The sequence below is a fragment of the Falco rusticolus genome, chromosome W (genome assembly GCF_015220075.1).
Source record: "Falco rusticolus isolate bFalRus1 chromosome W, bFalRus1.pri, whole genome shotgun sequence".
Taxonomy (NCBI): domain Eukaryota; kingdom Metazoa; phylum Chordata; class Aves; order Falconiformes; family Falconidae; genus Falco; species Falco rusticolus.
In genome coordinates, this window is record NC_051209.1 from 22,007,323 (window position 1) to 22,033,864 (window position 26,542).

The 26,542-nt window shown below is 46.0% G+C and overlaps 2 protein-coding genes across 2 annotated transcripts in view; one reads left to right on the forward strand and one right to left on the reverse strand.

Annotated features, from left to right (window-relative positions):
• The window catches only part of LOC119140662 (protein Hook homolog 3-like), a 155,192-nt gene extending 141,887 nt beyond the window's left edge, over positions 1–13,305 (forward strand). Inside the window, exon 24 of the transcript XR_005101673.1 lies at positions 13,102–13,305. The gene's annotated coding sequence lies outside the window, so the exon portion shown is untranslated. The remainder of the gene's footprint in view (positions 1–13,101) is intronic.
• A 4,232-nt stretch (positions 13,306–17,537) lies between these two features.
• LOC119140674 (E3 ubiquitin-protein ligase KCMF1-like) lies at positions 17,538–19,364 on the reverse strand. The gene is made up of 2 exons (XM_037372213.1): positions 18,550–19,364; positions 17,538–18,154 (listed from the first exon to the last, which is right to left on the reverse strand). Exons 1-2 carry the CDS (start codon positions 18,738–18,740, stop codon positions 17,902–17,904), a joined length of 444 nt encoding a protein of 147 aa, XP_037228110.1. The 5' UTR covers positions 18,741–19,364; the 3' UTR covers positions 17,538–17,901.
• Between the last annotated feature and the right edge of the window lie 7,178 nt (positions 19,365–26,542).

Here is a 26,542-nt window from a genome sequence, read left to right on the forward strand (position 1 = left end):
GGCACCCAACAATCCTCAGGGCTCTTTAACCACTTAGCAGGAACGAGCTACAGCTGCACATCATCCATGTCAATCAACCCACTGCCTTTGAGGCAAGGCCACAGCTGCATGTTATCAATGCTGATTAACCCACTGCCTGCATTCCTCTACAGACAGGTGCCAAGAGGGATAGGGGGAGGAGAGAGGTAGGGAAAAAGGGGGAATTCAAATGAGGAGGAGGGGAAGAGAGAGATATCTGAAGGCTGGGGGGGGGGAGGGGGAGGGGGAGGGGGAGGATGAGGAGGCCAAGACAGGGGGCATGGGTGTCTAAGAGAGATTGCTACAAGCAAAGAGAGAGAGAGTGTGAGAGCACTTGAGTGGGGAGCTGAGACTGAGGGGGGCATATGGGGGGGGGGGGGAAGAATGAGGGGAGCAGAGAGAGGCCAAGGGCAAGACAGAGAGTGGGGGAAGCCAAGACAGAGAGAGATGTAGAAGGAGCAAGAGAGGTGTAAAGGCTAAGAGGGGTTAGAGAGAGGAAGAGGTCCAAATGCCATGTGAGAGAGAGCCATAACTGAGAGAGACAGGAAGGGGTTGAGACTGGGGAGATAGATACACACATGCACAGAGGCCAGGCATGAGAGAAAGAGGGGGGGTAGAGGTATGATAGACTGATACATGAAAAGAGAGACTTAAAGATAGAATGAAGAGACAGAGGGTGAGGTGGAGAGAGGGAGAGGAGGAAAGGGGGAGGCTGAGGCAGAGAGAGGCCAGGACCAAGATACGGGGTAGGGGGGGGATGATATTGAGAGCACAAATGAGATGGGGGTGGGGGAGCTGTAAAGGCGGGAGGGGGAGATGGCAAGATGACATCTTTCATAATCAACATTATTCTCACACCAAATCCAAAACACAGCACTGCTGTGATCGGGTCACTGCTGCACTTGCACTGCTTCTTGTGAGGCTCATCTTCCATTGGTTCAGGTGGCACCTGCTATAGCAATTCCTAAAACATGCAATGCAAATCATGAGCTACAACAATTTAAAGGTATATCTATGCCCTGGTTTCAGCTGGGATAGAGTTAAATTTCTTCTTAGTAGCTAGTACAGGGCTATATTTTGGATTTGTGACAAAATCAGTGTCCATAACACATAGATATTTTAGTTATTGCTGAGAAGTGCTTACACAGCTTCAAGGCCTTTTCTGCTCCTCATGCCACCCCACCAGTGAGTAGGCTGGGGGTGCACAAGAAGTTGAGAGGGGACACACAGCTGGGATAGCTGACCCCAACCAACCAAAGGGATTTTCCATACCATACGACATTGTGCTCAGCAATAAAACGGGGGGGGGGGGGAAGGTTGGTGTGGGCTGCCATTGCTCAGGGGATTGGCTGGGCATCGGTCAGTTGGTGGAAAGAAATTGCTTTCTCTTCTGTCGCTTGTTTTTCTTGGACTTTCTTTTCCTCTCTCTTTATTGCTTTGGGGTTTTTTTCCTTACAATTTTTGGGTTTTCCTCAACCTACATGTTTTCTCACTTTTACCCTTCCTACTCTCCCCCCCATCCCACTGCAGGGCGAGTGAGTGAGTGGTGCTTAGTTGCTGGCCGGGGTTAAACCATGACACTGACCATTGCTTACACACTGTCAACACTGTCTCTCCTTCTGCCCCACCACCACCAAGTAGGCTGGTGGTGCACAATAAGCTGGGAGGGGATGCAGTTGTGACAGCTGACCCCAATTGACCAATGGGATATTCCATGCCATATGACATCTTGCTTCAGCAATAAAAGTTGGGGGAAGAAGGAGGAAGGAGTTTGGAGATATGGCATTTGTCTTCCCAAGTAATCATTATGCGTGGTGGAGTCCTGCTTCCCTGGAGATGGCTGAACACCTGCCTGTTGATGAGACAGAGTGAATGAATTCCTTGTTTTGCTTTGCTTGCGGGCACAGATACTAAACTGTCTTTATCATGAGTTTTCTCACTTTTACCCTTCTGATTCTCTTCTCCATCCCACTGGGAGCGAGTGAGCGAGTGGCCGTGTGGTGCTTAGCTGCCTATCAGGTTTAACCCACAACACTTGTGATGGTAACTGGTAAGTGATAACCCTGTCTTTATCTCAGCCCACAAGCTTTTTCATACTATTTTCTCCCCCTGTCCTGTTGAGGAGGGGGAGTGAGTGAACAGCTGGGTGGGTATCCGGCTGCAATCCAAGGTCAATCCACTACACATACTGAGGCTGGGTACTTCTATCCACATGCATTTACTATCATGGGGGATTAATTGCATATCCATTTTTTCCTTTGGAAACTGAGTAACAGCAAAGTAGCTATCGTAGCCTTTGGTGTTATGCTCTAGGAACATGTAGCCCCAAAACTTTGTGTCCATAAACAACTGAATAAAGTCTGAGACGTGCCCCCTTTAAACTCCCATTCTCATTCGGTTTTCCTTTCTGCCCCTTCTTCTTCATCCCATGGGGCATTCAGTGCTAACTCCATGGCAAAAATGTCATTCAGGATATGCATTCTGGTTTCCTGCATACGTTCCATCTTGTAGATAATATAGCCCTGCCCTCCTTCTAGATTTCTGAAACACTGGTGCTTGTAGAAGAATGGCTGCAGAAGCGTAGCCATAGAATCCCTAAAGATCTGCACAATCCAGGCCTGGAATTAGAATTGTGCTGAAGTTAACAAGAAAGTGGCCTTGATCTATTCTTGAATCCTGAGACCAAGTAACTTTGTTGTACTAACAGGCCGTGGCTGTAACAAGCTGCAGCTGTTAGGGAAGACATGTGCAAGGCCAAGGGAGATAGGGAACGGAATGGGAATAAAGGGAGTAGCAAACCACAAGGCTAAAACATAGCAATGCAAATAGCTGCATGGATAGAATGCTTGTTTTAATCATGATAATTAGTGGTGTGAGAACAGCGCGCGCTTAGGGGCTAATAATTATATTCTTGCTTTGGGAACATGCTTGTGTATCGAGTCTATATAAGAAGTGTTAGAAGCCAATAAAGATGAGCAAGATGCATAACTCATATTGAGTAATTTCTTGACTCCGGCGTACCCCTCTCCCAACAGGTGCTGGTGTACATTACAGAGCTGTTTATAGCACATTCTGCACTTCCAACCTTTACATTCATGATAGATTTCTACATAGGCCTTGCACTTCTCACAGAAAATCATAGCTGAACAATCAGTTTCTCTTTTAGTAGCCAGGGCCTCGTGCCTATCTAAACATTTCCCCAGACCTGCTCAGCAGTCTGCAGTTGGGGCACCTTATCCTTGTCCCTAAGTTAACTGTATAGTCGTGAGACAAGCAGAGACAGCAATAATATTTACAGCTATGGCCATGGTTCTACAGTGTATGAGAAAGATCACAAACGTTTCTCACCCCAAATACCTTCCTGCCACCCTTAACACCATAATAATGTTCACAATGTAAAAGAAGGAAACAGGTCTTGGGTTATCGTGGTGAGTTGACCTTGCCAGGATGCCAGGTGCCCACCAAGCTGCTTCCCCCCTCAATCGGACAGGGGGAGAAAAAATACGATGAAAGGCTCATGGGTCAAGATAAGGACAGGGAGATCACTCACCAATTACCGTCATGGGCAAAACAGACTCAACTTGGGGAAATTAATTTAATTTATTACCAATCAGAGTAGGATAATGAGAAATAAACCCAAATCTTAAAACACCTTCCCTCCCACCTCTCCCTTCTTCCCAGGCTCAACTTCACTCCCAATTTCTCTACCTCCTCCCCCCTGAACGGTGCAGGGGGGTGGGGAATGGGGGTTGTGGTCAGTGCATCACACGCTGCTGCTGCTGCTCCTTTCTCCTCACACTCTTCCCCTGCTCCAGCATGGGGTCTCTCCCATGTGAGACAGTCATCCACAAACTTCTCTAACATGGGTCCTTCCCCCAAGCTGCAGTTCTTTGTGAACTGCTCCAGTGTGGGTCCTTTCCATGGAGTGCAGTCCTTCAGGAACAGAGTGCTCCAGCATGGGTCCCCCTGTGGGGTCACAAGTCCTGCCAGAAAACCTGCTCCTGCGTGGACTCCTCTCTTCACAGGATCACAGGTCCTGCCAGGAGCCTGCTCCAGCACAGGCTCTCCATGGGGTCACAGCCTGCTTTGGATGCATCCACCTGCTCTGGCACTGTCCCCTCCACGGGCTGCAGGTGGATATCTGCTCCAGCATTAACCTCCATGGGCTGCAGGAGGGACAACCTTCCTCCCCGTGGTCTTCACCACGGTCTGCAGGGGAATCTCTGCTCTGGCACTTGGAGTACCTCCTCCCCCTCCTTCTTCACAGACCTTGGTGTCTTCAGAGTTGTTGTGCTCATATTCTTACTCTCTTCCGACTGCTGTTGCACAGCAGGTTTTTTTCCCTTCTTAAATATGTTATCACAGAGGTGCTACCACCATTGCTGATTGGCTCAGCCTTGGCCAGCAGCAGGTCCATCTTGGAGCCAGCTGGCACTGGCTCTATCAGACATAGGGGAAGCTTCCAGCAGCTTCTCACAGAAGCCACCCCTGTAGCTTCCCCCCCCCCAACAAAAGCTTGCCACACAAACACAATACAGATATCTAAGACTGTTGTTTGGCTTTAAAATCCCTCAACCCTTTTCCACCTCAGTTTTTTATATAGCTTGTTTGCTCCACTTATCAGTTCTGCATATGTCAGGTCCCTCGTGGCTGTAAGCACTGCGAGACTCTCAGCCAAACAGAGACTATTGTCACTGTTATTTAGATCAATCAAACAACACCACTTTTAGTCTATAATTTTGGAATGGGGGACAGACTGCAGGATTCTGTGTACCCCACCCCCAACAGCTTTTACAATATTGATAGCCAGGCGGAAAGTCTGATCAAAAGACAGCACTCCCTTACTTTGCAGGAGAGAACTGACCCAGTCTAAACATTTTGCAGCATTCATATTGCTTAAATTAATACTGAGAGAATATAAAGACTCATGCATGCTGACAGCTTCAAGATGGAGCTCAGTGTAATCACCAGGTTCAAACAGCTGGCATAAACTGTCAGAAATTTGCTCTACACCCTAAACAAACGTTTGATAAGCTTTGTGTAAGTGATACCAGATCTAAATTAACAAATCTGTATTCTTCTACATAATGTCTATCCCCGAACCTCTGGATTGGCCATTCCCAATGCAAAACATGCTCCATAGAAGCCACGGGGCAGTCTGTTGCCTCCTCCGCCACCCCTGCTGCATTTGAGGGTGGGGGTAAAGCTGGGTTTTCAAATGACCCCTCAGGCCTTAGGAGTACAGCTGTCGGTCCTCCCTGGAAAATATCCTCACTCTGTTCAACAGCCTCTCGCTCTGCAGGGGGCCGCAGTAACTGGGAAGTCCCTTCCAGGGGGTCATCTTCTACCCTAGTGGGAGACATGTTCAGTGGCCCACCAAGTTCAGAAAAGCAGTTTGCATATGGGGCCCTTGTGGTCCCCATAACCCCTTGCAAACAAGATGCTTGCAGTGACGCAAAATTCATTTCTCTTTTGTAATTAGCAGGTTTGTTGTGAGTTTTTTCTGTTTTGCTAGAAACAGGAAAACAGTCCCACCAGCCCTTTTAGCAACCCCATCAGTTCTTTTATCACTACCATCCTACCTGCTACTCCTTTTTGCCTGGAAATAAATATGGTCTTTCAGCTCTGCAGCACCCCCATTGCTCTTACTGATCCACTTGCTCTTTCTGCAGCAGCTGTGATCTCTAAGAGCATAGGGATGCAATCTCTGTCCCAAAGCCTGGGTCTTGCTGCTTTCACAGTAATCACTAACAGGACAGTCTTGATTGCATACTCAGTCTTCTGCTGCTTCTTTGCAGCAGTACCCTAAAGATAAGGAAACACATATAGGACAAGCCTGCACACCATAGTGATCTCACAGGTAGATAGCTGTAAGATTGCCCACAACCATGGGCAAAGGGATCTCCCCCCACACACACTCTCTGTGAGACACCTCAAAATCCAGTTTGGGATTCACAGTCCCATTGACCAAACCTTCTGGTTTGCATGTTTGTTTTCAGAAGCCCTTAGGGTCTTGTCCTTATTATCCCCATGCACATGTTCACCAAATCACAGAACGGTTGAGGTTGGAAGGGAGGTCTGGAGGTCACCTGGTCCAAAACCCCTGCTCAAGCAGTGCCACCTAGAGCCAGTTGCACGAGACCATCTCCAGACAGCTTTTGAATATCTCCAAGGAGGGAGATTCCCCCCTGAGCCTTCTCGTTTCTAGGCTAAACAGTCCCATCTCTCTCAGCTTTTCCTCATAGGAGAGATGCTCCAAACCATGAATCATCTCTGTGGCTCTTTGCTGGACTCTCTCCAGCATGTCCATGTCTCTCTTGCACTGAAGAGCTTAGATCTGGACACAATACTCCAGGTGTGGCCTCACCAGTGCTGAAAAAAAAGGACAGATCATCTCCCTCGACCTGCTGGCAAGAGTTCTCCTGATGCAGCCCAGGATACCAATTGCTGGCTCATGTTCAACTTGGTGTCGGTATTGGCTTTACATGGCAAGATTACGGCAGCGGGAGGGGCTGCCGGGGTGACTTCTTTGAGAAGACACCAGGAACTGCCCCCATTTTGGACAGAGACAGTTGCAGCCGGCTAGAAGATGGACCAACTGCTGGCCAAAGCTGAGCCAGTCAGTGACGTTGGTAGCGCTGCTCAGGGAGGGAAGAGGAGGTAGAGGAGTCAGGAGTGAAGTTGAGCCTTGGAAGAAGGGAGGGGTGGGGGGAAGGTGTTTTTCAATTTGTTCTTATTTCTCATTGTCCTACTCTGTTTAATTGGCAATAAATTAAACTAATTTCCCAAAGTCGAGTCTGTTTTGCCTTTGATGACAATTGCTGAGTGATCTCCCTGTCCTTATCCCAACCCATGAGCTTTTTGATGTATTTTCTCCCCCTGTCCGATCGAGGAGGGGAAGTGATAGAGTGGCTTGGTGGGCACCTGGTGACCAGTCAAGTTCAACTCACCACCCTGTCCACCAGGACCTTCTCTGCCAAGCTGCTTTCCAGCTCAGTGTCTGCCAGCATATACTGGTGGATGGATTTCTTCTTCCCCAGGTGCAGTACTTGGCACTTCCCCTTGATGAACTTAATGAGATTTAGAGAGAGGGTGAGACTGAGATGAAGAGGGACTGTGACGGGGGGGGGGGGGGTGTGGGGGGGGTGTGGTGTAAGAACGCTAGGCTAAAGGCCAAGAGGGATATATTCAGACATCCCAAGGGACACTAAAAGAGGGCGGAACGAGAGGTCAAGAGAGAGGCTGATGCCGCGAGAGAGAGAGAGAGAGAGAGAGAGAGCGCGGGTGAGGGGTGCGAGGCAGAGAGAGGGGCAGAGAGGGGGAGATCAAGAAAGAGCCCGAGATGGGGGAAGAGAGAAGTCAAGGGCAAAAGACCGGGGGTGGGTGGGGAAGAGAAGGTGAAAGAGGGAGATAGGCAGAGGTTGAGACCATGGGCAGGGAAAGGGGGAGGGGGGCAGAGAGAAGAGCCTTCTCACTGGTGGGGTTGGGTGAGAAGCAGAAAAGGCCTTGACTCTGTGTAAATACTGCTCAGCAATAACCAAAACATCCCTGTATCATCATTCCTGTTTTCAGCACAAATCTAAACCATAGCCCCATACTAGCTACTCTGAAGAAAATTAACTCTATCCCAGCCAAAACCAGCACAGAGGGAATAAGATTAACTCATCAGAACAAGCTATTCCCTTTTATTTCATTAAACAAAGCACAGCCACCAGTAAAGCTGAGGTTGCCAAGAGAGGAGGAAAAGAAATGATGCAAGAAGAGAGTTAGCAAATACCAAACACATTCACTGTTTAGCACCCTCTGACAGGACTGAGGCTTCTCTGTGTAATAGCAAAGAATTGCCTTTATTCCCTCCCAAAAGCACAGCCAACAGAGGCAGCAGCTTGTACAGCAGTCTCTTGGTTCTGCTTTGGAAGCTTCTGGATCTTCTAGGGACAAGATCCAGGACCACCAAGGAACGCCGGGGAACCCTCTGAGACATGAGAGTGCCTGCTGCTGCTATGTAAGGATGCAGTAGGGGGAGCTACAAGAATGTGGGTCTGAGGAAGCTCTAGCAGCTTCTAATAAGCATGATCAGCTGCCCTTGAACCCAAGGGTACCTGGAGCCTTTGTTACAACTGCCCCCTGATTAGGGAGGGTCAAGCACCCTGTTCGCTGGTGCTAAGAGGCCTATATAAGAGACAGGCCCAGAGTACAGCTGACAGGTGAAGTAGTTTGCATAAAGGGGTGGTGAGGAGAGGGGCCTCAGTTGAATTTGTACCAGCATAACAGTCTCAGATACGGTGGTAACATGCCACAGGGCAGTTTTCCCTAGCAGGTGCTGGAGCAGCTGCCCTTGCTGGGGCAGAGGCTTTGTTGTAGGCAGAGCTTGGGATGGTGGATGCAGCCCTCCAAGTCCCAAGCTGCTGGGAGTGCCTGGGGCCTCTCTCTGATGCCAAGAGAGACGATCTTCTTTCCTGCAGAAGTGCTCTCTTGGAGAAGCTGCGTTGCCAAGCGGAGGAGTTACAGGAGGAAGTGAACAGGCTGTGTGGCACCAGAGAAGATGAAAAGGTGATAGATAATGTTCTCTGAGAGGCAATAGCTTGAAGAGGCCCAGACCCCAACTGCAGTAGAGACACAGGGCAGTGTCCACACCTAGTACTAAGGTAAGTGCAAACTCTGGAGAAGGCAAACATATTGGGCTTGCATGGCAAGGTTTTGGTAGCAGGGGGGAGGGGGGCTATAGGGGTGGCTTCTGTGAGAAGATGCTAGAAGCTTCCCCTGTGTCTGATAGAGCCAATGCCAGCTGGCTCCAAGAGCGACCTGCTGCTGGTCAAGGCCAAGTTAATCAGTGATGGTGGTAGTGCCTCTGTGACAAGATATTTGGAGGGGTAGGGGTGTGGATGGATGGATGGATGGACCCCTGTGTAACCACAGCTGGAAGAGAAAAGTGAGAATATGTGAGAGGAGCAACTCTGCAGGCACTGAGGTCAGTGAAGAAGGGGGGGGGGAGGAGGTGCTCCAGGTGCTGGAGCAGAGATTCCCCTGCAGCCCATGGTGAAGACCATGGTGGGGGCAGGCTGTCACCCTGAAGCTCATGAAGGTTAATGGTAGAGCAGATATCCACCTGCACCCATGGAGGACCCCATGCCAGAACAGGTGGATACGCCTGAAGGAGGCTGTGACTCTGTGGGAAGCCTGCACTGTAGTGGGCTCCTGGCAAGACCTATGGACCTGTGGAGAGAGAGGAGCCCATACCACCAGAGCAGGCTTATTGGCAGAACTTCTGACCCCGCAGGGGACCCATGCTGGAGCAGTCCATTCCTGAAGGACTGCACCCCATGTAAAGAGCCCATGCTGGAGCAGTTTGTGAAGAATTGCAGCCCTTGGGAAGGATTCACGTTGGAGAAGTTTGTGGAGAACTGTCTTCCATGGAAGGGACCGCAACTGGAGCAGGGGAAGACTGTGAGGAGTCCTCCCCCTGAGAAGGAAGGAGCAGCAGGGGGTTGCGGTCACTTCACAGTTGTCCCATTCCCCATCCCCCTGCGCTGCTCAGTTGGGGTGGTGGTGGGGAGGAGGTGGAGGTATTTGGGAGTGAAGTAGAGCCTGGGGATAATAAGGGAGGAGTGGGGGGAAGGTGGTTTAAGATTTGGCTTTATTTCTCAATGCCCTACTCGGCTTAATTTATTACCAATCAAATCCAACTTCCCCAAGTCGAGTCTGTTTTGCCCATTGCAGTAATTAGTGAGTGATCTCTCCCTGTCCTTATCTTGACCCCTGAGCTTTTTGTTATATTTTTCTCTCCCCTGTCCAGCTGAGGAGGGGAGTGATAGAGAGGCTTTGGTGGGCACCTGGTGTCCAGCCAGGGTCAACCCACCATAGCAAAGGATGGAAGTTGATGACTTCTGGCACCCAGAGGAAGGTTCCTGACCCCACCTAAGGGTTTACAACTACAAATTGGGTTCACCACCCTCAAAGTCGAAGAGGCGCTAATGTTCCCACAAACAAAGAACCTGGTCCACCTGACCCTAAACCATGCAAGACTATGAGGAAGAAGCAGCAAGTGATCATAATGGGTGACTCCCTGCCACAGGAGTCAGAGGCACTCATCTGTCTACCTGACCTGTCATCTAAAGAGGCTTGCTGCCTGCTGGGGGCCAGGATCTGGGATGTTGCAGAGGGACTGCTGAAACTTGTTCAACCCTCCGACTACTAGCCCTTGCTGTTCTTCCACGTGAGCACCAATGATATTGCAAGGGGAAACCTGGACAGTATCAAAAGTGACTACAGAGCTCTGGGGGTGCTGGAAGTGGGCAAGGGGGGGCCCAGGTGGTGCTCCCCTCCCTCCTGCTGGTGAGGGGGAGGGTGCCAATAATGCAGGTCAATAACTGGCTGTGGAACTGGTGCTGGCACCAGGGTTCTGGGTTCTACAACCATGGAACCCTGTTTGCAGGTCAGCGTCTGCTTTGGAGAGATGAGACCCACCTTGCCAAGTGGGGCAAAGGTATCTTTGCCAGCAGGATGGCTGACTTCATAAGAAGGGCTTTAAACCAAGAATGAGAGAGAGAGTAACCAGCAGCCTTGTGAAGGAACAACAGACAGGGCTGACGTGCAAAGGACCTGAAGTGATGTGACTGAAAGGGATCACAAAACCAACAAAAGAGGGCCCATGTTTGCAGGTCCTGGCCCTCATGGGGGGACTTCAGCCACCCCAATATCTGCTGGAGGGACAACACAACAGGGCATAAGCCACCCAGGCAGTTACTGGAGAGTATCAACAACAACTTCCTCATCCAAGTGGCAGAGGAGCCAAGGAGGAGACTGGCTCTGCTGGACCTCATACTCAACCACAAGTAGGAACTTGTTGGGGATGTGAGGGTCAAGGGCAGCCTTGGCTGCAGTGACCATGAGATGGTGGAGTTGAGGATCTTGAGGGGAGGGAGCAGGGCAAAAAGCAAGACCACAACCCTGGACTTCAAGAGAGCAGGCTTTGGCCTCTTCAGCGATCTGCTTGGAAGAGTCTGATTGGATAAGGCCCTGGCAGTCAAGAAAGCTGGTTGACACTGAAGGATCGCCTTAATCCTATTCTTTGGGATGGACTGCTCTTGAGCTTGGAAGTCAGGTAAAAATGCCAGGAGGCCTGTGTGGATGAACAAGGAGCTCCCGGCCAAACTCACAGAAAGGAAGCATACAGAAGGTAAAGAAAGGATGGTGTACTGGTGGGTTTATGTGGCAAGGTTGGGGGGGAGGGGCGCACGGTGCTCTAGGGGTGGCTTCTGTGAGAAGACACCAGAAGCTGCCCCCCTGTCCAACAGAGCCATTTCCTACCTGCTCCAAGATGAACCAACTGCTGGCCAAAGCTGAGCCAATCAGTGATGCTGGTAACCCCTTTAAGAAAGGGTGTGGGAAAACAAACAAAAAACCCCCAAAACCCAAACCACAAAAAAAAACCACCAAAAAACAAAAACGCTGGAGCAGTCCATTACTGAGGACCTTACTCTGGGGAATGCTCCCATGTGGGAGCAGTTCATGAAGGAGTGTATCCTGTGGGAGGGATCCCATGCTGGAGGAGGGGAGTAGTGTGAGGAGGAAGGAGTGGCAGAGATGAAGTGTTATGAACTGACCACAACCCCCACTCCCCACCCCTCTGTGCTGCTCAGGGAGGGAAAAGGAGGTAGAAGAGTTGGGAGTGAAGCTGAGCCTTGGAAGAAGGGAGGGGTGGGGTGGGAGGTGTTTTTTTGACTTGTTCTTATTTCTCATTGTCCTACTCTGTTTAATTAGCAATAAATTAGTTTCCCTAAGTTGCATCTGGCTTTGTCTGTGGTGGTAACTGCTGAGTGATCTCCCTGTCCTTATTTTGACCCATGAGCTTTTACTTTCTCCCCCTATCCTGTAGATGAAAGAGGAGGGTTAGAGCAGTGTGGTGGGCACCTGGCGGCCAGCCCAGGTCAACTCACCGCAGATGGGTAACCTGGGAGGAATAGAGACACTGTCTGAGCTTGCTGGGAAAGCCAAAGCCCAAATGGAATTGAATCTGGTCAGGGATATCAAAGGCAACAAGAAGGGCTTTTTTGAAGTACATGGGTGACAAAAGGAAGACTAGGGAAAGCATAGGCCTGCTGCTGAATGAGGCAGGGGACCTGGTGACACAGGATGTGGCAAAGTCTCAGGTACCAAATGTTTTCTTCACCTCTGTCTTTCCTGGCAAGACCAGCCTTCAGCAATCCCAGGTCCCAGACAGCAGGGGGAAAATGTGGAGCAAGGAAGATGTACACTTGGTGGAAGAGGATCAGGCCAGGGAATACTTAAACAACCTGGACATACATAAGTACATGGGCCCTGATGGGATGCATCCACAAGTGCTGAGGGAGCTGGCTGATGCCATTGCAAGGCCACTCTTGATAATCTTTGCTTGATCATGGTGATTGGGAGAGGTGCCCGAGGACTGGAGGAAAGCAAGTGTCCCTCCTATCTCCAAGAAGGGCAGGAAGGAGGACCCAGGGAGCTACAGGCTGGTCAGCCTCACTTCCATTCCTGTGAAGGTGATGGAGCAACTATTCCTGGAAACCATTTCCAGATGCACAAAGGACCAGAAAGTGATTGGGAGTAGCCAGCATGGATTCACCAAGGGGAAGTCATGCCTGACCAAAACTGATAAACTTCTATGATGAAATGACTGGCCTGGTGGTTGAGGGGAGAGCAGTGGGTACTGTCTACCTAGGCTTGAGTAAGGTTTTTTGACGCTGTGTCTCCTGTAAAATACTTCATTAGCTTTTGTATGAGTATGTGCTGGACAAACGGACAGTGAGGTGGACTGAAAATTGGCTGAGTGGCCAGGCCCAGACTGTGGTGATCAGTGGCATGAATTCTAGTTGGACACCAGTGACTAGCACTGTACCTCAGGGGTCAATACTGGGTCCAGTTCTGATCAACATCTTTGTTAATGATCTGGATGATGAGCCACAGTGTACCCTCAGCAAGTCTTCAGATGACACAACACTGGGAGGAGTGGCTGATGCACCAGAGGGTTGTGCTACCATCCAGAGGGACCAGGACAGGCTGGAGAAATGGGCTGATGGGAGCCTCATACAGTTCAACAAGGTCCTGCACCTGGGGAGGAACAACCCCAGGCACCAGTATATGCTGGGGGTCACCCAGCTGGAAAGCAGCTTGTCAGAAAAGGACCTGGGGGTCCTATTGGACAGCAGGTTGAACGTGAGCCATCAATGTGCGCTTGCTGAAAAGAAGCCAAATGGTATACTGGGCTGCATTAGGAGGAGCACTGTCAGCAGGTTGAGGGAGGTGATCCTTCCCCTGTACTCAGCACTGGTGAGGCCCCACATGGAGTCTTGTGTCTAGTTCTGGGCTCCTTAGTACAAGAAGAGAGACACAGAGCTACTAGAGAGAGTCCAGCAAGGGGCCACAAAGATGATTAAGGGACTAGAGCATCTCTCCTATGAGGAAAAGCTGAGAGAGCTGAGACTCTTTAGCCTAGGAAAGAGAAGGCTGGGGGGGGGGAATCTCATCAGTGAATATAAATACCTGAAGGGAGGGTGAAAACAAGATGGAGCCAGGCTCTTTTCAATGGTGTCCAGTGACAGGACAATGGGCACAAGCTGAAACACAGGAGGTTGCACCTGAGAATCAGTAAACAGTTTTTCACTGTGAATCATTCCATGATTCAATGTGAATCGTTCCATGATTCTATGAACAGACAGGGACCCCAAGACAGAAGTGCATGCACACACTTGGCTTTTGAGGCAAGCCACAGTGTCCTGAAGTATTCTGTGAGTAAGAGTCCACACCCTTAAATAATACACCCAAGACCCGTTAAAAAAAAAGGCTCTAATTTCTTTCAAAGACAGAGGGAGATACACAAGTTAGAGCTACTGCCAAAGCTCACAGTTTGGCTTCCAGCCTTGTTGCATGTCAGATGAGCAGTTGTGCTGGTCCCTTCTGCATAGAATCACTATAAAAGCATTACCTTTGTGTGCTGTCCCCAGACTGCTGAGCACATCCCATGCTTAGTTTGCAACCCATCACGTTTCCATCCAAGACCCAAATCTCATCCATACCAAATGTCATGTTTCTTCCCCCACTCATTTCCCAGACAAAGTATTTGCTAAGGGACAGACTGTCCTTTCCATGCTACAGCAGTAATAACTTTGTCCGTCTCAATAAACAGGAGCAATGACCCAAACAGAGCCAGAGCCAATACTCTTAACTCCCACAAACCAGAAAAGCTTCCAGTAGGTGAAGCTGGCAAAGACTAACAACATTATAGAAGTGAGAGAACCAAGAAGCTCCTATGGGAAGAGCAAAGCCTGATTTCCAAGAGAAACTACCCAGTGAAAGTAGTGACAGCCATAAAGGCTTTCTACTGAGACATGTAGTAGGTCTGACAGTCTCCAGAACCAGTTATAATACTAGTAAGATGTAGTTAACCACTTCACCTCCTGGCCATCTCATTTGACTGATTACCTCCAAGTCCCCAGAGATGTTTAAGTTAAAATGCAATTTCATTCTGTTCCATGTTCCACCCACCTCATGCAAATGTCTGGTTCTGGCACAATACCAAACAGATGAAAAAAACACCTGGTTAAATCAGATTAGAAGAGTTGCAAATAGTCTGAATTGCACCATACATACTAAACATATGTACCCACAGGTGTAGTGGAATGAAGCTGGGTTAATTAGCATTGATAATATACAACTGTGGGTTGGCAGATGTAGATAAGGTGCAGCTGTGGCTGGTTAAGTGGTTGAGAGCCAATGAAGAGAGAGCAGCCAAGAAAGGGAGAGGGGGAAGAAGCAGAGAGAAGGGAGAGAACATGTGCCCTGGATGAGGCGAGATGAGGAGAAGGCAGCAGAGGAACTGTATGAAGAGTGTGCTGGATGAGATGGTAAAAGACTTTGTTGCAGCTTGATAGTTTGGAGAGTGCTGCGACACACAGGCACCTAAAGCAGGACTTGTTCCCCAACAGCTTCAAAAAAGTTCACATCTCTTCCCATTTCTATATATGAATATGCCCTTATCTCCCCAAAAGGGGATCATTTTTGCAGCACTTGTAAGCTCAATATCAGCATCACACTAAGGCCAGCTACAGTGCTTTCAGTCAGCACGGAATGCAGGTCACTGGTCTCCAGAGCCAACACACACACACACACACACACACACACACACACACACACACAAAGGTCAACATCCTTACACAGGTAGTCTCTCATTTGCCATCTTGCAAGACTCAGTCTAAGGGCACATGGGCACCCTACTCTCTCTTAAGCAGAGGAAGCAGAAGCAAGCCACATCTGAGCTCTGAGGTGCAAATTCATAGGAGAGGCACGCCAAATTCCAGATGTGTTTTCTATTCATAGATGTAGCCTCTCTACAAAGATTGTCACAGGCTGTGCCTCATTTTTTGGGAAAACAAACTTCTCTCACACAAATGCACAGTATTCAACAGACTTCTTGTGAATGTCAGGTATGCCAAATGCTAGGGCCCTCTTTTCTGAAGCAGTGGTCTTAAGGTAGGAAATTCTGTGATATCCCATCCAGGCTCCCCTTGAAATGTTCTCAAAGGCTATTTTCACTTTAGCCCACAGCATTATGAAAATAAACATCAGTATTTTGAAAGTAACAATAATATAATTCTGGGAAACATTCTTTCAATGAAGAACACTTCCCTGCAAATACTCATCGGCAGAATGCTAGAACAGCACTCCCCCAATCGCTGTTTGGCATTATTTCTAAGCTAACAAAATCTAACACATTTGTGATTCTTAGAGGAGTTAATGCAGTAACTAAATTAAATTTTAAATGTAAGCCAGATTCTATCTAATACTCAGATTCTAATAATAAACATGGACAGTAAGAGTTCACAGGCTTTCCAAGTGCTTTATGTAAAAGAAGAATGGAGTTTGCAAACCCTGCAATGTAAACATCTTCAATAGACCAGCTATATATATATTTTAAATAAAAATTAATATTCATTGAGATACTGCTTTTAAGCAAGCCTTTTCTAGAAATTCAGTGCATGTACCTATGAAACAATAAGATTACATGCTTAATCACTGCTACATGCACTGCACAGAATACGCACTTAAAAAAGAAAAAAAAAAAAGTGTTTACGTAAATCACCCAAGGTTTTACCTCTGCATACAGTTGTGAAGGACAGTTTCATTCCAGAATTTCTTCTACAGCTATCTGGATAATACATCATCATCAAAGAATCAACTGAACAACAGCCCTTAAAATGCTTTATTGAACTGAGTCTTTTTGTAATGTGCAGAAGATGTGTCTGAAAAGACTGCAGTTTGATTTTTAGGGCTTTTTTTTAACATCCTCAACAATCAATTAAAAATTAATCTTTATTGAGGGTAACTCCTGAGATAACCATAAGACTATGTTCTCTTAAAACATTTTCTGTTGCAGAGACTAAAAGACAAACAACGCTAATACAGTACAAAATGGAAACAATCGGAAACTGAGAACTGAGAAAATAAGAATGGAACTCGAATGTCAACCTATGGGGTAGCTTCTTTTGTTGCTGTTATCTTAGATGAACATACATATCACAGTTCTCTTAGGAACATCATCAGGTTTTCAAGTCTAATTTTCAGAAGTTGTGTGCATTTTTATCTTTATAAGCTAACTTTACATTCCAAATAATTAAAGCCTTGCTGTCCCTTGCTTTGGGGCTATTATAATAATCCATACCAAAAAAACTTATAGGATTAACAGTATAGGCAAATGGGTAGCATGACTCAATTAAACAGGCTTTATTTTTTATGTCAGAAATATAACCCAAAACCCCAATAAATAAAAGTTGATAGGAATTAGCATTAAAAATTCAACTGTAACATATGGAGATATCTGGGAAGTCAAATCCTCAAGCTCTCCTGACACTAAGGAGTCTCTGCAAACTATGAAGCAAGTACATAAATAACTCAAAATGATAAGGACTGTGAAGGCTTAGAACCTTTAAGACAACATAATCCAGGTTAACTCCCCCCCCCCCCCCCGACAGCAAATATAGGAATCATTTACACCTAAATAAAATATGTTTAACATAAAAAGGAAAACTTTAAAGAAAGGTGAGAAAAAAAAAAAAGTGGGTTTAGGGCACACAGAAGCCCTTTGTGGTAGATTCCAGTAGTGGCCCTTGGGTTTTGTCTCCTACAGGTGAATACAAAGTTCGATTCCACATGGATATGATGTCTAACAGGGCAACATACTGGTCATAGTATAGCAAAATGTCACACTCTGGAAGCAAAAACATAGCCCGCTGCAGAGTTTGCATCAATACGCAGGGAGATCACATAAAAAGGTTACTGGTCATGTGTTACTCAAAAGGCTAATTCACAGCCACGAACTGCTAGCGAGCATTATTTTTTTTTTTTTCTTTTTTTTTTTTGTCACATTACCTTTGAATAATGGGAAAGCTTTGGGATTTTATAGTTTTACTCCTTGTACTTACATTTTTTAAATGACAAGGTCACTAAAACTCATGCACGCTGCAAAAAAAATCATGCTGTAGTTAAGGTAAACCATCCAAGCAATTTTTATTCATTAATATTCATAAATACACACAGCAGCTTCATTAGAGATTTTTCATTTTTTCCTCTTCAGTTTGAATGTGGAGTATTAGGAGAGCTTTTTGCACGTCAAGCTACAGGACGCAGAGCTTTTTCTCTGCAACCTATATTTACCTGCTAAAAGTAAAAATTGGTTAAGTGGAAATGATTATCATATATATCTTTTCTCTCTTCCTTTGAATGTACACAACGTAACAAGAGTGACAGACCTGAAATTACAATCACCAAAACAAACCCAAAATAGTTGTTGTCCACTTTCATTGGCAAATACAGCACAGAGGACATTGTCTGCAAAGTGGGATGCCATCAAAGAGGAGGCTCATTTCCTTTACTATTCTCTTTTAAATTTAGGTTTTCTAAAGCAACATCTAGAGGCATAATATCTACACAGCCCATAGCACCAAAATCAGCAATCTCTCCCCGTTCTTCCTCATCTGAGGAGGAACTTTCTTCCCGCATCAAAGTGGACAGTAGAAGCTCTTGAACAAACAAGCTGCGGTCTGCCCGTTCACTTTCCTTTGACTGACGCTCTGCTTCTGACATCTTAGGATCATTCAACCTGCATGGCATCACAGAAAGAGAGAAGACAGGACATGTAGTATCATCAACAAAATGAGCTTTCACTAACTGCCTAAACAGCTGGACTGATGCATGCTGAACAACATCTGAAAGCCGTTCCTTTGAGAAACAATATAGGTACTGCTGCACTTCTCTTGACACACACAGATCTGACAACACCTGACACTCCTGATGCAAGAATCCAGACGTTTAACAAACTTGTTCCTAGATGCTTCAAAAAACTTCACAAAAGTAGACTCTAAGGCTGAAGGAAAAAAATAGCTATTTCTGAAGTTTCTTTCCCTTCAGAGGGGTTTTGTTTTAAGGGATGTTAAAATTCTCTAGTCATCCCTTAAGTGCTCATGGCAGAAGAGTTAAAACCACAGAACAAGTTACCTCGTAAGAAGAAACTGGGAATGCTGTATAGTCTGCTGATTGTTTTCCGTGTTAGATGTATTGGTTGCTGCTATAGACTGTGTAAGAGTGGTGGGGATGCTGCTTGTGTTAGTGCGTCTAGTTGCATTGCGTGCAGTCTCCAGTTGTTGTCTTGCTGCCTGTGCATGCTGTCGCTCCAACTGCAGTTGCATCTGCAGCTGCTGTAACTGAGAAGCAGAAGGGCCAGAAGAATTCAGCTGCCCTGCAGAACGTCTCACACCTGATAACTGAGATAAAAGCTCTGCCAGAAGAGAGAAAAGTTTCTACAGTGAAATCTGGTTAAATACATATCGCACAGCAGTATAAATATGTTCTGAATACCAGTATATCAATTCCTTTGCTTTCTAAAAATTTTCAGAAATTAAATTAATGAACAAATTGTATTGATTCAAAAAGCTACATGGGCTATCCATTACAAACATCCCATGTCTCAAACCCCATAGGGTAAGGAAGATTAAGAATCATCTAGAGTAAAGAACCATACATAAATAAGAGAGTCAAAGTTTAAAGCTTTTTAAACCAATAAAAGTAAACCTATGAGGAATACCATATAAGCAATATCCTGTGCAACAATTCTCTAAAATTTTATCTTCAAGTCAAAATAGTTATTGAATAAGAAACCACTTCAATTCTTCAGTTGGTGGCTTTATATACCCCCATGCACCTTCAATGCATATTCCAGAGGGAAGCTGTGCTGCAGAAAAGACAAATGTTATAGCATAATTCCAGACATTTTTAGAAAATATTCAGTTCAGAAAGGTTTTTCAAATGTTATCTTATATGAAAAATATTTGACCACAGCGGGAGTTTTTTGTGAGTCTTTCAACCTCTACTGGAAAAAAAGATAAATTCTAACAATAAAAAAAAATGAAAAAAAAGTCATTTGATTCCTTTCCTGCAAAGATTAAGACGGTGACAAATTCTGTCCATACTAAGCATTTCCCCAAACAAATGTTAATAATAAATTATTGCTCAGTGATTTACTACAGATTACATTCCACACAAAGTTGAGTACTACTCTGTTATGTTTGATGCAAGGAGGGTAGAAATAGTAGATTATTTTTTCCCCCTATCCATCCAACCCTCATTAAAGCTGCAAGTCATTATTACAGGTCATAAAAATATTCCTTCCATCTTACTTTCAAGATATAATCCTTTGAAATTAGGCTTTTCTTAGGGGAATAAAGCACAATGCAGTAGCTCTTTTCATCAGGAACACTTGGAACGCCAACAGTAAATGCTCAAGTCACTTTTAATCAGCACAGCTAATTATATTCAGATTAACTATCAATAATACTTTATTTCACTAATTACTGATAACCACCACAAAGAGAATAACTAATGTTTACAGGTCTGTTACAAGCACAAGTTCTAACTTCTGGTAGCATGTACTAATTATTACCATAATACAAAGGAAGACTTATAACACTGCCAGGTAAGACAGATGTATTTATCCACACTGTTTGCAAGATCACTTTGAGTACAGCTTAACAGAACCCTGGTAGAGATGTGAATTTGAGACACAGGCTTGGCATGACAGAGACAGCCATCCACACTGCACTACATTCTCTGAATGAAAAAAAATAATATTACTTCCACCAACAAAAATAAAAGACAAGACTAAAAGGAGTACCATTTTACTAAACACGCTCCTAAAAGGGAAGGCCTTGTGAGGCTGAACCAAAGGCAGAAATTCTGAAGTTTCCCTGACACTTATTATCTTTAACTATATGAGTGTAACATTGATATCTTAATATTTAACATTAGGACAAAATATAGATCTTTTAAAAAATAAAAATCAACCAAGGAGTTGATTTTACCTCTTTATAGAGAACTTATTTTTCAAAATCACAAAGTTGAAAAAATACAGATTATATCTGCAAATCCTAAACACATGCCTGCGTGATTGTTGCAAATTAAAAATGAGACATCTTCCCCTTGAAAATTCTCCTAAATCTGACCAAAATATGACACAAATCAAATAATGGTTTAGGTTGGAAGGGACTTTTAAAGATCATCTAGTCCAACTCCCCTGCCATGGACAGTAACATCTTTTACTAGATCAAGTTGCTCAAAGACCCATCCAACCTGATTTTGAACACTTGCAATGATGGGGCATCTACAACTTCTCTGGGCAACCTGTCTCAGTGTCTCACCACCCTCATGATAAAAATATTTCTTCTTTATGTCCAATTTAAATCTACCCTCTTTCAGTTTAAAACTGTTGCCCCTTGTCCTGTCACTACAGGCCCTGGTAAAAAGTATCTCTCGGTCTTTCTTAGAAGCCTTCTTTATATATTGAAAGGCTGCAATAAGGTCTCCTCTGAGCCTTCTCTTCTCCAGGTTGAACAACCCCAACTCTCTCAACTTTTCTTCATAGGAGAGATGTTCCAGTCCTCTGATCATTTTTGTGGCCCTCCTCTAACACATCCATGTCATTCTTGTACTGGTGACCCCAGAGCTGGACTCACACTGGATGCAGGACCTTGCACTTGGCCTTGTTGAACTTCACGAGGTTCACATGGGCCCACTTCTCAAGCCTGTCAAGGTCCCTCTGGATGGCATCCCTTTCCTCTAGTGAATCAGCTGCAGCACTCAGCTTGGTGTCATCTGCAAACTTGCTGAGGGTGCATTCAATCACACTGTGTCATTAATAAAGATATTAAATAGTACTGGTCCCAGTACAGACCCTTGAGGGACACCACTCATTACTGGTTTCCAATTGGACATTGAACCATTGACTGAAATTCTTTGGATGCAGACATCCAGCCAATTCCTTATCTATTTAAGAGTCCATCAGTGATATCCACCTCCCTCCAGTTTAGAGGCAAGAATGTTGTGGGGGACCACATCAAAGGCCTTACAAAAGACTAGATAGATGACATCCATAGCTCTTCCCTTGTCCACTGATGCAGTTCCTCCATCATAGAAGGCCATGAGATTAGTCAGGCACAATTTGCCCTTGCTGAAGCTATGTTGGCTGTCTCTTATCACCTCTCTGCCTTCCATGTGCCTTGACATGTCTTCCAGGAGGATCTGTTCCATGATCTCACCAGGCACAGAGGTGAGGCTGACTGGTTGGTAGTTCCCAGGGTCCTCCTTTTTACCATTTTTAAAAATGGGCATGATGTTTCCCTTTTTCTCTGGTCACTGAGGACTTCACTTTACTGCTGTGACACTTCAAATATGATGGAGAGTGGCTTGGCAACTACATCAGCCAGTTCTCTCAGTACTCTGGGATGCATCTTGTCAGGTTCCATAGACTTATGTATGTTCAGGTTCCTCAGGTCGTCTCAAACCTGATCTTCTCTTACAGTGGGAGGGACTTCATTCCCCCAGTCCCTGCCCTGAGGTTCAGGAGCTTAAGAGATGTGGAAAGAGAGATTACCATTGAAAACTGAGGCAAAATAAGTGTTGAACATCTCAGCCTTCCCTATGTTGGTTGTCACTAGTTCACATGTCTTATTTATTGGGGCTGGGTACATTTTCTTTAACGTTCCTTTTCTGGCCAACGTACCTGTAGAAGCTTTTCTTATTATTCTTTGCATCCCTTGCCAAATTCAGCTCCAGCTGTGCCTTAGCTTTCTTAGACCCATTTCTACACATCCAGGCAGCGTCCCTATATTCTTGCCAGGATACATGTCCCTGCATCCACTGCCTGTGCATTTCCTTCTTACACTTTAGTTTGACCAGGAGGTCCTTACTCAGCTATGCTGGTCTCCTGCCTTCCTCCCCTGAGTTTTACACATGGGAATCGAGAGCTCTTGCATCCTGAGAAAGATGTCCTTAAAGAGCTGCCAGCTCTGTTCTGCTCCGCTCCTTTATCCCTGAGGGCAGTTTCCCAGGTCACATTCACTAGTTCCTTAAAGAAATGAATGTATGCTCTCCTAAAATTCGGGGTCCTGACTCTACTCTTCACCTGGTTCATATCCCTCGAGATTGTAAATTCCCCCAGGGCATGACCACTGCATCTCAGGCTGCCAATAATCTTGACCTCTCCAATTAGTTCATCTGTGTTGGTAAGCAACAGGTCTAGTTGCTAGCTCTGGTGTAGCCCTGGTCAGGCTGTCTATCATCCGGATTAAAAAACTATCCAAATTTTCCAGTAGATGTCACGGTGGTTGAAGTCCCCCAGCAGGATCAGAGCCTGCAAGTGTGATGCTTCCTGTAGCTGAAGTAAGAACGCTTTATCAACAGGCTCCCCTTGATCAGGCGGCCTGTAGTAAACACCAGCCGCAAGGTTTCCTTTGTTGGCTTGGCCCCTAATTTTTACCCATGAGCTCCCAACCTGCTCATCGCAGTTTTTCAAGGACAGCTCCGTGTGGTCAATACATTTTTGTTTTACATAGAGGGAAGTCCCCCCCACCCCTCCTTCCTTGCCTGTCCCTTCCGAACAGTTTACAGCCATCGATTGCAGCGCTCCAGTCGTGTGATTCATCCCACCATGTTTCAGCAATAGCTATTACATCATAGCTTTCTAGCTGCACAGTGGCTTCCAGCTCCTCCTGTTTGTTACCCATGCCGCATGCATTGGTATAGAGGCACTTCAGCTGGGCTATCAGACTTGTCACCTTTTTAGAGGAACATGCCCTAATTCCTTTGAGGCTTTTCACAGGTGCTTCCCAATACATCAGCAACCCCCAGCTCCTGTCTGGTGCTCAAAACTCCATCCCCTTCCCCCACTAAATCTAGTTTAAAGCCCTCCTTATAAGTCTGTCCAGCTTGTTGGTGAAGACCCTCTTGCCCTACTTGGTCCGGTGAATCCCATCAACTCCCAACAGACCCAGCTTCTCCAAGGTAGATCCATGATCATAGAAGCCAAAACCTTGAGTATGGCACCAGCCACACAGCCAGGCATTCACCTGTTCAATTTGTCTCCTCCTTCCTGGACCCCTTCCTCTGACTGGGAAGATAGAGGAGGACACCACTTGTGCTCCAGATCCTTTTAACAGTGCTCTGAGGGACATACAGTCTCTTCTGAGGGTTCCAAGTTGCCTCGCAGCATTAGACCCTATGTGGAAAAGTAGGAGTGGATGATAACCTGTAGGGTTCACCAGGATTGGCAGCCTCTCAGTGACGCTGCAAATGTGAGCTCCTGCTAGGCAGCAAACTTTACTAGAGAAATTGTCTGGATGGCAAATGGGTGCTTTGGTGCCTGTCAGTAAGGAATCTCCAATACTTTACGTGCTTTTCTGGTGGCACTGGTTCTAATGTGAATGGGTGGTTAGATCAACTTTGCAAGGTCAGCTTTTCCTGGATCCTGTCTGTTACTCGTGTGCTCTCCGTTCTCCAACTCTAGAGCATCACATCAGTTATGTAGTCAATTTAGGGGAAGGGGGAAGGTCCTTCCTTCTGCCCCAGCAGAGACAATGGTCGAGTCTCCTTTGTCTCGTGAGTTACTTGTGTCAGTCAACTAGAAGATGAATTAATCTTGAGGTTAAATTAATTGATTTCTAAATGCTGTACTATAAATAAGAGTAAATAAATAAGCACAAGGCACATCACCTTTTACTCATAAGTGTTTAAGACAGACTTGTAATCTAGTCCTCCTAGCATTTGTGTTGAGTTTGCATGTCAAGGTTTCCAGTAGCGGGGGGGGGGGGGGGGGGGGGGGGGGGGCTATAAGGGGTGGCTTCTGTGACAAGACACCAGAAGCTGCTGCCATGTCTGACAGAGCCAGTTTCAGCTGTCTCCAAGGTAGACCTGCTGCTGGCCAAGGCTGAGAAAATCAGCCATGGTGGGAGTGCCTATGTGATAACATATTTAAGAAGGGGGGAAAAAACTGCTGCTCAACAGCAGCTGAGAGAAAGGAGTGAGACTATGTGAGAGAAACAACAATGCAGACACCCAGGTCAGTGAAGAAGGAAGGGGAGGAGGTACTCCAGGTGCCAGAGCAGAGATTCCCCTGCAGCCCATGGTAAAGACCATGGTGAAGCAGGTTGTCCCCCTGCAGCCCATGGAGGTTCATGGTGGAACAGATACCCACCTGCAGCCTGTGGAGGACCCCATACTGGAGCAGGTGGTTATGTGTGGTGACGCAAGTTGAGGCGGACTGAAAAAAACACTATGTCTGCGTGGCTGGGTTCGGACAAAATGGCCTTTATTGTTTATACAAACTATTTATATATCTTAGACAGTACAGGTGTCAGACCCTGATAGGTTTTTGTGTTCTTCTTGCTTGCTATTTGCTGTTGCTGTAGGTGCCCGTATGCTGCGGTTCTAAGTTCCTGTTCCACACACCCTGTTTACATACCTGAAAATTTGTGGCTGTCTTAAAGGTACACGGCTAAGTCTTTGAAGTCAACTAACTTGTCTGCAGACCCGCTGCAGACCCCAACAATTCCCCCTTTTTTTTTTTGAACAGCTAGTACCAGGTTTGTCATGTTCTGCAGGGCCCTTGCAAACATGATGGTAACAAGGCAATAGCAAACAAACAATACTACCAATTGAGTGAACGGATGCCAAAAAGGCTGACATTCTCTCAGATTTTGATAACGTGTTGCTGCAATGGGGCACCTAAAATCCATGCAGCACATAACATCAAAATCCTCACGGCCATGTTCTTGAGCCAACAACAAAAAGCCAATAGTTGCTCTGTTTTGTATGTAATGGTGGCAAATTTGACTCACATTCTTAACTGCCTAACAAACAAGGTGATTTAACTCTTTAATGCTTTCCCTGCTGTTACTTCGGATAAGAGAAAACTGCTGCAATACGTTCCCATCAGTTCCATAAATCAACTACATCATTACATGCTTCATCCAAAGTTATATTGCGTTTAAACGCATCATGCTTATCAACATGTTCACGTGTTGATTTATGTGGGTGTCATGGCCCCATCATAGCCTCCTACTACATTAGCATCTACATAAAGACAACTATCGATATTCAAAGAGCAAACAATATCAACTTCTTTTGGGTTAACATTAAACAGAGGTAATTAATTATCAAAAATATCAAGACTTTCAGTAAATTTTTCATTCCCCGCATACATTCACTTTTTTCCAACAGTGTCTGAAAGTCAGTTTCAAGGAAGGGCACACCAAACAAGGACTGGTTCAGTAAGGAGGCCACACATTAGTTGTTGGGTTGACTGGCGGCAGCAGTGCTCCCACGGTCTGGCACGCTAAGCTCAGGCTGCACACAGCGAGCAGTTATCCATTGCGGACCTTCATCTGTAGAAACACAAGCATAACCTCTCCCTCTAGTTAACAATTCATGTGGTCCCGACCAATGCCTGGTATGAGGGTCTTTCATGCGTACTAAGATGCCTTCGTGCTTTTGCTGCTTGTCACCAATTGACACAAAATATAGCACAATGGGAGGCACTGTATTGTCAACAGAGATTTTCAAAAAGTTCAAAACATAACATGCTTTCTCTAATCGTGCCTCTGGGGTCATTCCCTTCATTCCCCTTTTTTGTTTTTCAAGCTGGCATTTAAGAGTACCATTCATGCGTTCAACAATGGCTTGGCCCGTAGGGGAATGGGGAATTCCAGTTTTGTGGGAGATCCTCCATTGGGAAAGGAACTGACTGACAGGCCTGGAACTATAGGCAGGTCCACGGTCTGTTTTTATTTCAAGAGAGACACCAGGCACAGAAAAAGCACATTGCCAGTGCTGAATGACGTCACGACTAGTCTCACCTGTGTGGGCAGTAGCAATCATTGCAGTAGAATATGTATCTATTGTAACATGGACATATTTTTGTCTGCCAAACTCATTGTAATGAGTTGCATCTGTTTGCCAAAGTTGTAAAGCTTGAAGGCCTCTAGGATTAACTCCATAATTTGGCACAGAAGTAACATTTTGACAGTCTGGACAGGCTGCAATAATACTGCATGCAGCAGCCTGAGAGAGACCCTTTTGGCCAAACTGATGATACAAGGATCACCAATTCTGATGATAGAATTGGTGGGCTAACACGGCTTGCTGGTGAACATCAGGAACAGGC

Coding starts and splice junctions, on each gene's coding strand:
- LOC119140674 (XM_037372213.1), bottom strand. CDS start 18,740: ATGCAACTGCAGTTGGAGCGACAGCATGCACAGGCAGCAAGACAACAA. Junction 18,155..18,549: donor TCCCAGTTTCTTCTTACGAG/GTAACTTGTTCT, acceptor GATGCCATGCAG/GTTGAATGATCCTAAGATGT.